This window comes from Pristis pectinata, chromosome 22 (assembly GCF_009764475.1).
Source record: "Pristis pectinata isolate sPriPec2 chromosome 22, sPriPec2.1.pri, whole genome shotgun sequence".
NCBI lineage: Eukaryota > Metazoa > Chordata > Chondrichthyes > Rhinopristiformes > Pristidae > Pristis > Pristis pectinata.
Window position 1 is genome coordinate 11,373,584 of NC_067426.1, and position 15,212 is coordinate 11,388,795.

The window sequence follows — 15,212 nt, forward strand, 5'->3', positions numbered from 1 at the left end:
AAAAACAGAAATTGGAAGTTATATTGGATTATAATTTTGATCATATTTTCTATTTTAGGCTTCTTGTCTGTGCGGGAGTGCACCCTGTCTGCTTTCAGGATGCTGTCCTTCTACCAAGAACTCTGTGGTGACTCGCCTCATCTATGCCTTCTTCTTGCTCCTTGGAACAATTGTCTCTGTTATTATGATAGTACCTGGGATGGAGACCCAACTGAGAAAGGTAAATTTATGTAAAAGATTAAAATTATACATCTTGTATAAATTTGTACATCTGAATCATCTGTTCAGAAGGCTGTGTGACACGTGCTGTAATATGCTTTGATGGAAGCCAACAATCTACAAGTATCTCAGTAAAAAAAAACTTACTTTTTGTTTGAGTCAAGGCACTTGAGCCCAGATTTTCTAGTCAGTGTTATTTTGGTATTGATTTAGTGCTTTTGTTATTTCATGCCATCTAGAAAAATGTTTATTAAATGGCAACTGAGCATTCAAACATGTTGCATATCCTGGCATAGCATCAATCCTTGCACCTACCAGGAGGCACTGCTGGAAAGGCTTAGCAGTTCAAACCTTGACTAATATTTTTCCCTATCCCTAAACACGTGCTAGTTATAATGCAGCATTTGCATTTTGAATTAGACTCCCACAGATTAAGATGCACTGCAGGACTTGAATGCACAATTCAGGCTGATGCTTGAGGATTGTGCTAAGGGAACCTTGCATGTTAGTGATATCTGCATGAAATATTAGATTGAGGCTAGGTGAACAAGAAGGATATTCCCAAGATGATGAGGGAATTCATGTGGTAGCAAACACCAATGTAGCCAAACCGTATTGAACAATGCTGTTTGTGTGAACTTGCTCCACAAGTTTAACACTGTTTCCCTCACTTATCTCTATCCATTAACTAACGAGCTGCTTTGGATAACTTGAAAATGTCAAAAGTGCTACATGAAGGCCAGTTTGATCATTTGTGGTACTGAACCTGCTGATAACCACTTGGACAGCTGAGATGAGATGCTATAAACAACCTCATTACCAATGGCCAGATCAGAAGTATAGTTGTTAGAGCTGCTGCCTCACAGTGTTAGTGACCTAGTTTCAATCCTGACCTCTGTTGCTGTCTGTGTGGAGTTTGCACGTTCTCCCTGTGACCATGCGGACTTTCTCTCACACCTTAAAAGCACGCTGGTTGGTAGGTTAAGTGGCCACTGTAAATTGCCCCTAGTAGCAGAATCTAGGGGAAGTTAATGGGGAGGGGGCTAAGAATAAAACAGGATTAGTGGGTTCTTGATGAGCAGCATGTTGTTGGTGGGTTGAAGAGCTTGTTTCTGTGCTGTACAACTCTATGATTGAAAAAGAAAATCAGTATTCCCATTCTCAGTGGAACAAATGATCCTTGCTGTTGTTGGTCTGATGTGTGATGACACAATGAGCTCTTGGGGGTGAGAAGTGGGGACCTTAAGGAGCATGAAACTATTCCAGCGAATCAGTATTTTCAGGGGGACAGGATCATGTGTCAGAGAAAATTTCTTAACATCTACATTGTAATCCTAATCCTAAATGTTCTGTTCCCCCATGTTTTTGGATGTACTGCCCAAAATTTCTGAGAAAATCAATTTCCTTTTGAAAACAAGATGCTCAACATGATGCACTGTTCTAAGCACAGTCTTGTTTTTAGTTTTAGAAGAGTGAAATGAACTTGTTTTGTCCTGTAATCGAGTGCCTTGGGGATGTTTTGCACTATTAATTAGTGTTATTGACATCAGCTTCAACTAAATCTTTGCACTGTAATCACACCCAATTTTTTTTGCCTTCATACCAAGGGGCATCCATCCACTGTAAGCAGGTTTATGTTTCCTGAAACTCTACACTGTTTTGAGCAGTATCTCACATAACACAGTTCATCCATTTAGTTTCAACATATCTACGTAAAACCATCAGAAATAAGACCAGGAATAGGCCAACGGGTCCCTTGAGCCTGCTTGGTCTTTCAATAATTTCAAGCTGATTTGATCTTTGCTTCAATTCCACTTTCCTTCCTATTTTCCATAAACCTCAATGCTTCTGTCGTTCAAAAATGTGCCTGTCTCAGGCCTGAATATATTCAATGACCCCATCCACAGCTCTCTGGGATAGAGAATTCCAATGGTTTTTGATCCTTTGAGGGAGGAAATTTCTCCTCTTCTAGATGACCTCTTATTCTACCTGGAGGGGGAAATCTTCTCTTAGCATCTACCCTGTCAAGCCTCCTTATGTAAAAATAAGTTCAACTTTTATTCTTCTGAACTTCAATGAGTACAGACTCGACGTTCCTCAGAAGACAACCCCTTCACCCCAGGCATCAGTCAAGTGAACCTTCTTTAAACTGCCTCCAATGCAAGAAGAACATTCCTTAAATCAGGTGACCAAAATTGTATGGAATAATCCAAGTTGTTTCAACAGCATTTTATACATCCCTACTTTTGTAATAAAGGCCAATGTTCCATATGCCTTCTGAATTACTAGCTGATCTTGCATGCTTTATATTTTTCACATGCAAGTAAAAACACAGATCCCTTGGTACGTCGGTATTCTTTGGTCTTTTTGTGTGTCATACAATAGCACCAATAAAGTTACATGCAAAAATAATATGAGCAGCTTTAATATGTGCATCAGCTGCCTATTTTTATATAGTGTTGTAGAAGAGCAAGTGCTTTAGTCCCAAATATCATCTACGTTTATTAAAGCTCATGTTAATTCTGTTTGTGTGGTTTTTAATTTATCCAACTTTGTTAATATTAATTTGATTTTTATTTTTTTAAAAAGCTTTCAGATTTCTCTCTAGTTTTAATATAGCTAGTACAGAGCACCAAAATTTCTACACTTGCAGCACAGTCACTCTCCCAATAACTCAATTTTGCTTCAAATCTCAAAAGCACTGAAATTCTTTGACTGTCACAATAAATCATTTGCCTTGACAGTATTTATTTGGTGACTCTCTCATTTGTTGAGTAACATTTTCTCAAGAATAGTCTAGAGCATTTTTCTTATTTCCTGTGTCAAGCTGACTGATCAATAGCTCCCTGAACTTGTACCTCAGAACTTTGAAAAACTTCTTCTATTTCCACACCATGGTTGAGATTTGACATATGCATGCATGTAGTTCCTGAAATTTTGACTTGTGCAAGATTCTCGTGAACATTCCACTTGGGTCCTGGCTGCAGAGCTTCTAAACTCGAGCTGTAAAATGTTGCTACATAATGTATGTTTGAAAATTCATGGCTTTTTAAGGTAATTTAAGCCTCAATTTAAGGTAACAAATACAAGTACCTAGAAAATAAATTTGAATATCATTTATTTGCAAGTTGTGCAAATTTTTTTTTAAATTTCAAAACTTACTGTATTCCATAAAAATTCAAATGTAATGCAGAACATTCAAATCAATATTTGCACATACAATCAATTAAGTTCCGATGGTCACCATTTAAAATAGCATGTGCTTATATAAACATGTTGAACTGCATTCCTCCCCACTGCCAGTGAAATTGTTTTGCTTTGGTTTTGCATCTTTCATCTTCTCAAATGCAATACAGAAAAATTCTTAAGTCATTACTTGTTTAAGGATTTGGCCTCAAAACATGCTAATGTATACCTTGGGCACAGTTTAAGCAGTTTTAAGTGGAGGTGGTAATTGATTGCCTATAATAAAAGAATCGAGACTTCCACTTAACTGTAATAGTTTTTTTCATCTCTGTTTCAGATTCCTGGATTTTGTGAAGGAAGTTCAAGCATTCCCTTCATTCAGGGTCGCGTTAACTGTAATATCATCGTGGGTTATAAGTCAGTTTATCGCATGTGCTTTAGTCTGGCTGCTTTCTTCTTCCTGTTTGCCTTAATAATGATCCAAGTGAAAAGCAGTAAAGACCCAAGAGGTGCTCTACAGAATGGGTGAGTCACTTAAAATAGAAAACATCTGTTTATTTATAATCTTTAGTAATAACATCAGAGATGGAATTTGAGAAATTTGAGTAATTTGCCAGATCTGATGTACATTAGAGATGTAATTCACAAAATAATATTCTTACCAGTGTACAGCAACAGAAATAGCACGATAATTTTGCAAAGGCAGGAACATTCCAAAATAGGGAACAGCCAGATTTAGAATTAAATTGCAGTAAAGATCAAAGATGCAAGGAACAATTGAAATTTTATAGCATCTTTCACCACTTCAGTGTTTCCAAAAATATTTTGCAGCCATTGATGTTCTGTCAAGCTTAGTCTGTGTTGTACTGTAGGAAACATGGCAGCCAATTCACAATTTCCTCAGATTGCAGTGTGAGATTAGCAGATTAGTTTGATTTGGAGTTTGTTTGAGTGAAATATTGGTTGTGATGATAGCAGCAGTAATGAAGCTGTAGATCTAATCAACCATGAAGAATTCCATAATCCTCCTGATAACATTAATTCTTGCTGGGGTACCAAATCTTTTGCTAGTAATGCTCTATCTACTTGGCCATCTGGATGTCACCACTCTGTGGAAGTAACCCAAGCATGACTAATTCTGTTGTACAAACAGAAAATATTGCAAATGCAGGATGTTTGAGTTGAAATCAAAAGGTGTTTGAAGCACTCAAAGGTGACAGCATCAGTGAAGTCCAAAATAATTATTATTTCAAGTCAATGATCTTTCATCATACAGCACACAACAAGCTGTTTGGCCTAGCACATTCATGCCAAACTTCAGGCACCCATTTACACCAATACTACATTATCTTTATTTTATTTTCAGAGTACACCATTCACCCACACCCTAGGGGCAATTTACAGCGGGTTGTTAATCTACTAACTTGCATGCTTTGGGGTGTGGGAAGAAATTGGAGGAAACCCACATGGTCACAGGGAGAACATGCAAACTCCACAGCAGAGGTCAGGACTGAACCTGGGTCGTTGGATCTGTAAGGCACAACTCAACTAGCTCTGCCCCTCTATAGTCCCCTAGAAAATGGAAGGTTTAGAGATGAATAAGTTTTAAGAGAAAGGGAAAGAACAGGAAGGGTCCATTTTCACTTTGTATTCCCACTTTCTAGAAGGATGGTTGAAAAACCTTTGGATTTTGTGTAATTGTTTTTCTTCTCTCTATTCCTTTTGGTGCATCTATAGAGTATGATATCAGTTGTCTCACAAAGCTGATTTTTGGAAAATTGAGGGCAGAGTGGTAGACATGGTTTACATGGACCTCATTAAGGATTTTGACAAGGTCCCGGATGGTAGATTAGTCCGGAAGACCTAAATAGAAGGTTAAGGCACAAAGAATCCAAGGTGTGTTGGCAAACTGGATCTAAAATTGGCTGGGTGACAGAAGGCAGAGGGTAGTGGTGGATGGGTGTTGTTCTGATTGGAAATCTGTAACAAGTGGTGTACCACAGGGATTAGTGCTGGGACCTTTTGTGGTGTGTAAAATATGTATAAATGACTTGGATTAGAATATAGTGGGTATTGTTAGTAAGTTTGCAGACAACACAAAAATTGGTGGAGTCGTAGACAGTGAAGAAAGTTGTTTAAAGATACAGTGGGTCATGGATCAGTTGGAAAGTTGGGCGGAGTAGTGGCAGATGGAATTTAGTCCAGACAAGTGTAAGGTAATGCACTTTGAGAGGTCAAATTCTGTTAGAAACATGTAAAGTAAATGGCAGGGACCTTAGGAGCACTGATGTACCGAGAGACCTTGGGGTGCAAGTACATAGCTTCCTGAAAGTGGTAATATAGTTGGCTTCTCCGTGGATTGTCACCTTGTCGTGGTGGAGAAGCTTGTGTGGTCCTGAGATCCCGAGAGCGATGCCGTCTGGAGCTATGCTCCTGGTAGGGTCACCCATGGCGGTAAGGTCAATGGTGAGGTCCCTGACAAAGAACAATCCAACCAAGACCTCAACGGTGGAACAGGCGGACGAAGTTATTTCGAACTCAACGGCTGTGAAGGCTGCAACAAATGCATCAGCTCCAATCGTCGTGGTTTCCATGCCATTGGAATCATTTGGTTGATTTGTGAAGTATCGTGTGCTTTTTGCAGTGCAACATCAAGTACACATTAAACAAATACACGCACAGGCGTCTTTGCTCTGTGGGCTACTTCTGACCAATGGAACAAAGACCATCATCCTTGACCTCTAGGGATAGCCACGATGACAACGATACAGTTGGATAGGCTTGACTTGAAAAAGACATTTGGCATGATTGTCTTCGTAGGATAAGGCATTGAGAATGAGTTGGGATGTCATGTTGCAGTTGTACTAAATATTGCTTGGACTATATTTGGAGTATTGTATGCAGTTCTGGTCTGCACACTCCAGATAGGATGTGGTAGCAATAGAGAGGGTGCAGAAGAGATTCACCAGGATGCTTCCTGCAATGGAGGGCTGTAGATACAAGAAGAGGTTGGATAGGCTGGGTTTATTCTTAGGAAGTGAGAAACTGAGGGGTGAGTTTGTAGAGGTTTATAAAATTATGAGTGGCATAGGTAGGGTAGATGGTCAGGATCTTTTCCAGGGCAGGGGTATCTAGAACTAGAGGGCAAGGTTTAAGGTTAGAGGGGAGAAGCTTAAAGGAGATCTGAGGGGTATGTTTTTCCACACACAGGGTGGCGAATATCTGGAACGAGCTGCCAAAGGAGGTAGTGGAGCCACATATAGTTACAACATCTAAAAGGCGTTTGGACAGGTACATCAGAGTAGAGAGATGTGGGCAAATGGGATTAATGTAGATAGACATTACGGTTGGCATGGACAAGGTGGGCCTGGAGGGCCAGTTTCAGTGCCATCCATACATTTCTATGATTCTAAGTCTTCAAATTAATAATTTACCAAGTAGTGTGTTAGTTACAAGTAGTGTTACAAGACAAGGGGCCAGTCACTTAAAAGTGAGGAGAGTAGAAATCTTTTTTCAGAGAGTAGTGAATCTCTGGAATTCTCTGCCAGAGTGTGGTGGAGGCCAGATCATTAGAAATATTTAAGGTGGAGATAGATGATCCCTAATTCCTCAAGCTCTCAATTATTTTGTGGAACTGGCACAGAAGAAGAGTTGACGCCAGCATAGATCAGCCACAATCATACTGAATTGTGGGGCAGGCTTGGGAGGCCAGGTGGCCTACTTCTGCTCCCTTTTGGTAGTTCGTATTCTGGTTGTTTTAACTGATTTGGTGGACTATCCTCTTGGTGGTAATGAGCATATTTCATTTGAAAACATAATGCCTGTAATGGCTGTTCTAGGTTCTGGTTCTTCAAATTCCTGGCCTTGGTGGGGATCACTGTTGGTGCTTTCTTCATTCCTGATGGGACATTTACAACAGGTATTGTAAAAAATCATCTTTATGTAAAGAAACATTCATATAGAAGTTTTTTTAATGCATTGAAATCTTGTGGTTACATTAAAAAGAAATAGAAAATTGCAAGCAATTATTTATCCACTTTATGGGAGGTTCAGTCAATTAGCATGTGGACCAGCAATTAGAGGATCACATATTTAATCTCCAGGTTTGTGAAAGCTCGAACTAAAAGCTTGATGATGGCCTGAAAGGGTAGGGGTGAAATGTTTAAAACTATACCCTAATAGCTATGGTTTTTTTTTCTCTCCCACTGCAATCTATGGTGGAACAGACTCAAGCAACTGACTGATTAGTAAGTTTGCGGATGACGTGAAAATTGGTCGTGTAATGGAAAGTGAGGAAGATTGTTTCAGGCAACAGCAGGATATAGGTCAGATTGAAAGTTGAGTGGAGCATTGGCATATGGAATTTAATACTGACAAGTGCGAGGCGATGCATTTTGGGGAAATCACATCGGGGTAGGTGACACACACTAAATGGTAGGGTGCTAAGGAACATTGATGAATAGAAGAACCTTGGGGTTCTAGTCAATTGTTCCTTAGTGTGACAACACAGGTTGAAAGTGTGGTGAAGAAGGGGTTTGGCATGCTTGCATTCATAGGTTGGGACATAGAATTTAAAAGTAGGGATGTTGTGTTGCAGTTGTACTAAACCCTGGTTAGGCTATGCTTGGATTATTGTGTGCAGTTCTGGTCGCCACACCATGGAAAGGGTATGGTTGCGCTGAAGAGAGTGCCGAGGAGATTCACCAGGATATTGCTTGGATTGGAGGAGTTCAGTTATGGGGAAAGACTGGATAAATTGGCATGTTTTCCCAGCAGCAAAAAAGGCAGAGGGGTGACCTGATAAATGTGTATAAAATTGTAAGAGGCATAGATAGTGTAGATAGAATCTTTTATCCCGTTGTAGGGGTATCAAAAACAAGAGGCCATAGGTTTAAGGTGGGAGGAAGGAGTTTTAAAGGGGATTTGAAGGGAAAGTTTTTTTTAACACAGACAGTGGTTGATACCTGGAACTTACTGCCAGACTTGGCAGTGGAATTGGATGTAATCATGATGCTTAAAAGACATTAGACAGACACTTGAATGGGCAAAGAAAAGAAGGATATGGCCCTCATGCGGCCAAATCTATGACCTAATCCTGTTGTTATCCTCTGCCACTTTCTATGTCCACAGGCACCCACACTATATTGTCTTTCCTTACTAGCTATTTTTTTTTCCTCAGTGTGGTTCTACTTTGGTGTGGTTGGAGCTTTCTGCTTTATTCTCATCCAGCTGATTCTTCTCATCGATTTTGCTCATTCCTGGAGCCAGTCCTGGGTTCAGAACATGGAAGACGGAAACTCCAGATGCTGGTTTGCTGGTATGTAAAAATAAGTAGACAATTTTATTCCCTCTATTTCCTTTATCTGTGTGCTTGAAGGCAGACACAGCTCAATTTTCTGTCATTCTTCATTTACTAAGAGGTTAGTCACATGGACACAAATATCATCCCTGTTATTTTTCTTTGATCCTCACTGTACTAAAGCCAAATGCCTGCAAAAGATGGGAGATGGTGAGATTTAGAGTTCATTGTACTGGAAATCATAATGTGGACCCAGTTAGACAGGGTGGTGAAGAATGCATATGGCACGCTTACCCTCATTAGTTGGAGCATTGAGTGCAAGAGCTGGGACACCATGTTACAGCTGTACAAGATAAACAAAGGACTGCAGATGCTGGAATCTAGATGAAAAACACCATGATGCTGGAGGAACTCAGTAGGCCAGGCAGCATCCATGGAGAAAAGCAGGCGATCAACGTTTTGGGTCAGGACCCTTCTTCAGGACTGAAGATGGAAAGAGGGGAAGCTCAATATATAGGAGGGAAAAGCAGAGCAGTGATAGGTGGACAAAAGAAGGGAGTTGGGGTGGGCACAAGGTGGTGATAGTTAGATGCAGGTAAGAGATAGTGATAGGCAGGTGCGGGGGAGGAACGGAGAGCAGATCCATTGGGGGATGGGTCAAAGGAAAGGAGAGGGAGGGGGAAACAAAAAGGAAAAAGAAAAGGCTAGGAAAGGGAAGAAAAGAAAAGGCATGGTTGGGGGGGAGGGTTGTGGGGAAGGTGGGGTGGGGATTACTTAAAGTGGGAGAATTCAATGTTCATGCTGTTAGGTTGCAAGGTTCCACTTTGGCCTCCTCCACTGCCAGGAGCATTCCAAGCACAAACTGGAGGAACAGCTCCTCATTTTCCATCTTGGAACCTTGCAGCCTAACGGCATGAACGTTGAATTCTCCCACTTTAAGTAATCCCCACCACCCTTCCCCACAACACCTCCCCCCCCCCCCCCCCCACCATGCTCCTTCTCTTTTTTTCCCTTTCTCAGCCTATCTCTTTTTTTTCTATCTTTTTTTGCTTTTCTCTCCTTACCTTTGACCCATCCCCTGGTGGATCTGCTCTCCCCTCCTCCCCCGCACCTGCCGATCACTATCTCTTAGCTGCATCTACCTATCACCACCTTGTGCCCACCCTGCCTCCCCGCTTCTGTCCACCTATCACTGCTCTGCTTTTCCCTCCTATATATTGGGCTTCCCCTTTTCCTATCTTCAGTCCTGAAGAAGGGTCCTGACCCGAAACATTGACTGCCTGCTTTTCTCCACGGATGTTGCCTGGCCTGCCGAGTTCCTCCAGCATCATGGTGTTTTTCAGCTGTACAAGATGTTGGTGAGACTGCTCTTGGGAGTATTGTGTGCAGTTCTGGTTGCTGACTGTAGGATGGATGTGATTAAGCTAGAGAGGATGCAGAAAACATTCACAATGATGTTACTGGGACTGGACAGTTTGAGTGTTAACTAGATGGGCTGGGGCTGTTTTGCCTGGAGTGTAGGAGGCCGAGGGGTGACTTTATGGATGTTTATAAAGTCACCGTTCAGGGATGGTATTGTCAGAGGGGATAGATAAGATGGATGGTCACAGTCTTTTTCCCAAAGTAGGGGAGTCTAAAACCAGAGGACAGAGATTTAAGGTGAAAGGGGGAAGATTAAAAAAGGACCAGAGGAGTAAGTTTTTCAGAGGGTGGTGAGTATATGGAACAAGCTGCCAGACGAAATGGGAGAGGTGGGTATAATTACAATGGTTAAAAGACACACAGACAAATACATGGATGGGAAGGGTTTGGATGAATGTGGGCCAAATGCAGGTAAATGGGACTGACCCAGGTTGGCACATTGGTTGGTGTGGGCGAGCCAAGCCGAATAGTCTGTTTCTGTGCTGTGTGACTCCATGATTCTATGAACCAGTTCCTGCTATTCTGTGACGTTGCTGCTGGAGAACCAATTCCATGTAACCTACAGTTTTTATTTTTCCAATTAATTTGTTGTGCTGCCTTTCCTCTTCAGCAACTTCCATCAGGATTTCACTGCTCTTCAGAGAGCCCAAGTTTGGAAAGGTAGTGGTCTGAAATTTGCACCGAAGAGCCCACAGTGCCGTTTGGGGCTGTTGGTTTTACCTCCAATATTGTGCAGAAATTTGGGGCGCTGTGCAATTGTGCAGAATGCTAAATGAGCTTTTGCTCACTTTCACCCTATCTGCACTCTGACACTGATTCAGCAGTGGGGTGTGAAGTCTGGCAACTTCTCACCCCTTACTCTGTGAAATCTGTCTTTTGAGGCTGTGGCAAGTCATTTCAGCTCCATTCAGTTCAATGGGGGGGCGGGGGGGGGGGGTATGACTGGTAGGGAGAGAGGTCAGTTTCAGAAAATTTACATGTTTAAATTGAAGTATTACAAATACCTTTGAAATTACCATGTCCATTTATACATCTTCTCCCCTTCTTTGTTACAGCTTTATTGATCTGTACGGCCTTCAACTACCTTGTCTCACTGGCTGCAGTAGTGGTGTTTTATCTTTTTTACACTAAGCCTGATGACTGTACAATAAATAAAGCCTTCATAAGTCTGAATCTCATCTTCTGCACCATTGTCTCTGTTGTGTCCATCTTACCAAAGGTTCAGGTAAGAAAACAAAAATATGAATTTGTAACCAGGGTGTGGATTACTTGTATAAATAATTCACCATCTGTTTCATGATGGATTTGATTGAGCTTCCTGTTACGAAAGGTCTTGGGATGTTCTGCCAAATTAAAGTCACAACATCAGTGTAAGCATGATGGCTTATTATAATAGAAACATAAATAACTTTTCATGCTACTTGTTGTAGGTTCAATAATTAAATTGCATGACCAGTTAAGTACCAGGTTTGAGTCCAACATTTTTGAGTTGGCTGAGATCAGTCGGCATGTTCTAAATGGTCTTTGTGTCCCTTGAATGGTTTCAAATGGTTTTTGTGATCCTGGGTTACACAAAGAAGAGAGAAACAGCCAGATCCTACTCCTGACTGCAACTCAACTTTATGGGCCTTGGTTAAAATCTGTAGCCTGCTTTAGTTGCCAGCAGCCAATAGTCATAATTTTGTGCCACATACAATATCCTATCACTGGACTTGGAACCGAATAGTGAATCTAATATTGAAGAGCAAAGCCTCTGCATGTGTGCATCCTGTATGTCCTGAAATGTGCCATCACTCAGCCAAGTATGTGCAAATTTCGCACAACATGAGTAGCTGCCTGTTCTGTGGAGACGATACCCTGAGCATGGGATTCACTTAAGGTTGATGTTTATCACGAGGAAAAGAAGCTTATGACACTCAAAATGAAAATTGCAATTTGGAAGAAAATCTTGGATTGGAGTTTCAGGTGCAATCAGTCTAACCCTTTTAATTCAATGGAGTGTCAATCTGAAAAATAACAAATGTATAAGCACTTTCTATAAACTCAGGGATTCCTAGCACACTTTGCAGCTAATTGAGTACCGGAAAAAAAGAAGTTCTAACTATTGTAATGTGGGGACTTCATACTGTCAGTACTGTCGGCTCACCCATGCACTTCACTGGAGGACGGTGAATGAAAGTGTAATTTCACCAGTGTTTGAAGTGCTAAGGGGCTCAATGACTTGCTGCTGTTCAAGTGCTGGCAGGGTGTAAGTCAAACTGATGACTGAACATACAGTATTTCTTTTAAAATTCTCAGCCAACCTTGGCAAGTGACCATGGGCTTTTAATGTAAAATGTTAAAAGCAAACTGTAACCTTGGGAAATAATCCATTATAAAATAATCCAGTTTCATGGGAAACTAAAATCTATTTCAGGTTAAATGGGTAAGACCAAATTGCATTCTTGGCTACATTGAGGGCTAAAATATATTTGTGTTATTATTTCATAATTCTCTGGGTCCATGTTGTACAGTGGCATGCAAAAGTTTGGGCACCCCTGGTCAAAATTTCTGTTACTGTGAATAGTTAAGTGAGTAGAAGATGAACTGATCTCCAAAAGTCATAAAGTTAAATATGGAACATTCTTTTCAACATTTTAAGCAAGATTAGTGTATTATTTTTGTTTTGTACAATTTTAGAGTGAAAAAAGGAAAGGAGCACCATGCAAAAGTTTGGGCACCCCAAGAGATTTGAGCTCTCAAATAACTTTTATCAAGGTCTCAGACATTCATCAGCTTATTAGGGCTGTGGCTTGTTCACAGTCATCGTTAGGAAAGGCTAGATGATGCAAATTTCAAAGCTTTATAAGTACCCTGACTCCTCAAACCTTGTCCCAACAATCAGCAGCCATGGGCTCCACTAAGCAGCTGCCTAGCACTCTGAAAATTAAAGTAAATGATGCCCACAAAGCAGAAGGCTATAAGAAGATAGCAAAGTGTTTTCAGGTAGCCGTTTCCTCAGTTTGTAATGTAATTAAGAAATGGCAGTTAACAGGAACGGTGGAGGTCAAGTTGAGGTCTGGAAGACCAAGAAACCTTTCCGATAAAACTGCTCGTAGGATTGCTAGAAAGGGAAATCAAAACCCCTGTTTGATTGCAACAGACCTTCAGGAAGATTGGCAGACTCTGGAGTGGTGATGCACTGTTCTACTGTGCAGCGACACCTGCACAAATATGACCTTCATGGAAGACTCATCAGAAGAAAACCTTTCCTGCATCCTCACCACAAAATTCAGCGCCAGAAGTTTGCAAAGGAACATCTAAACAAGCCTGATGCATTTTGGAAACAAGTCCTGTGGACTGATGAAGTTAAAATAGAACTTATTGGCTGCAATGAGCAAAGGTATATTTGGAGAAAAAAGGGTGCAGTATTTCATGAAAAGAACACCTCTCCAACTGTTAATCACGGGGGTGGATCGATCATGGTTTGGGCTTGTGTTGCAGCCAGTGGCATGGGGAATATTTCACTGGTAGAGGGAAGAATGAATTCAATTAAATACCAGCAAATTCCAGAAGCAAACATCACACTGTCTGTAAAAAAAAAAGCTGAAGATGAAAAGAGGATGGCTTCTACAACAGGATAATGATCCTAAACGCACCTCAAAATCCTCAATGGACTACCTCAAGAGGCACAAGATGAAGGTTTTGCCATGGACCTCACAGTCCCGCGACCTAAACGTCATCGAAAACCTGTGGATAGACCTCAAAAGAGCAGTGCATGCAAGACGGCCCAAGAATCTCACAGAACTAGAAGCCTTTTGTGAGGAAGAATGGGCGAGAATCCCCCAAACAAGAATTGAAAAACTCTTAGCTGGCTACAGAAAGCATTTACAAGCTGTGATACTTGCCAAAGGGGGTGTTACTAAGCACTGACCATGAAGGGTGCCCAAACTTTTGCTTCGGGCCCTTTTCCTTTTTTTTTGTTATTTTGAAACTGTAAAAGATGGAAATAAAGAAGTAATCTTGCTTAAAATATTAAAGAAATGTCTCATCTTTAACTTCATGTGTTTTGGAAATCAGGTCATCTTTTACTCGCTTAGCTATTCGCAGTAACAGAAATTTTGACCAGGGGTGCCCAAACTTTTGTATGCCACTATATGCTGTACTGGCTGAAATGTTCATTGCTGTTTTTTTTTGGTTGGTTATAAGATTGGCTTTTTTATCAATGAATATTCTTCTTTTAATTGAAGCATGGAACTATAATGACAAATTGATTTTTTTTAGGAGATGTTGTGGAATGATAATGTATATAAAGAGGTCTTATTGGGCCATCGTGATTGCTTCAGCTCTGCTAGAGCTTTCCAATTAATCCTATTCTCCTGAATTTCTTCCACATGAACACAATATTATTCCCTTTTGAGAGTTACTGTTGAATCTGCTTTCACCACATGTTCATCCATTATATTCCCATTGACAGAGTGTACATCAGATTAGAGAAGTAAACACAGGGCTTAAAGGTTGGTGTGGGTGAAATGGGTTCCAGTTGATGGGGCACTGGCACCAGTACTGAGGGAGGAACAAGCTGTGCTGGGATCAACATTCTGGCAAAGAGCATAAATAGAATTGTTTAGACAGCTCTAAACAAGTTGGTGGAGGAGAGGGTCCCAGTAACAGGAGGTGTAATTAAATTGAAAGAAATGAGAGAGCACAGGATATTGAATTGGAGAATGTGACAGGAAGGGGAAGAAAATATTACAGAGCTGGTTGTAGGGTGCCCAGGACTGGGAATTCCTTATTCCCAGTTATTCAATGTTCCTAAAGAGTAGGGAAAGGAGGGAGGATAACATCCTTAATCAAGGAAGGCATCAGTGCGCTGGTAAGTAGGGATATAGATGCAGTGGGTCGTGGTATGAAATATGTTTATGTGGAAATTAAAATGGACAAGTTAGAATTTAATGTTAGAAGTGGCAGGTAAGTTTAACTAATACTTTGTATCAGCCTTCATGGTGGAGAACACCTAAATATCCCAAAGATAGTGGGTTAGTTTCAAGTAACGTGGAGTAATGTGTAACGTGGAGTAATGTGTAACAATTCAGAATCATGAGGG

At 40.8% G+C, this 15,212-nt stretch overlaps 1 protein-coding gene across 1 annotated transcript in view; it reads left to right on the forward strand.

Moving 5' to 3' along the window:
• LOC127581794 (serine incorporator 1-like) overlaps window positions 1-15,212 on the forward strand; it is a 34,910-nt gene that overhangs the window by 11,446 nt on the left and 8,252 nt on the right. Inside the window, exons 2-6 of the mRNA XM_052036497.1 lie at window positions 59-220; window positions 3,743-3,930; window positions 7,245-7,324; window positions 8,585-8,722; window positions 11,182-11,351. Coding sequence (XP_051892457.1) covers window positions 59-220; window positions 3,743-3,930; window positions 7,245-7,324; window positions 8,585-8,722; window positions 11,182-11,351 — 738 coding nt within the window. The remainder of the gene's footprint in view (window positions 1-58; window positions 221-3,742; window positions 3,931-7,244; window positions 7,325-8,584; window positions 8,723-11,181; window positions 11,352-15,212) is intronic.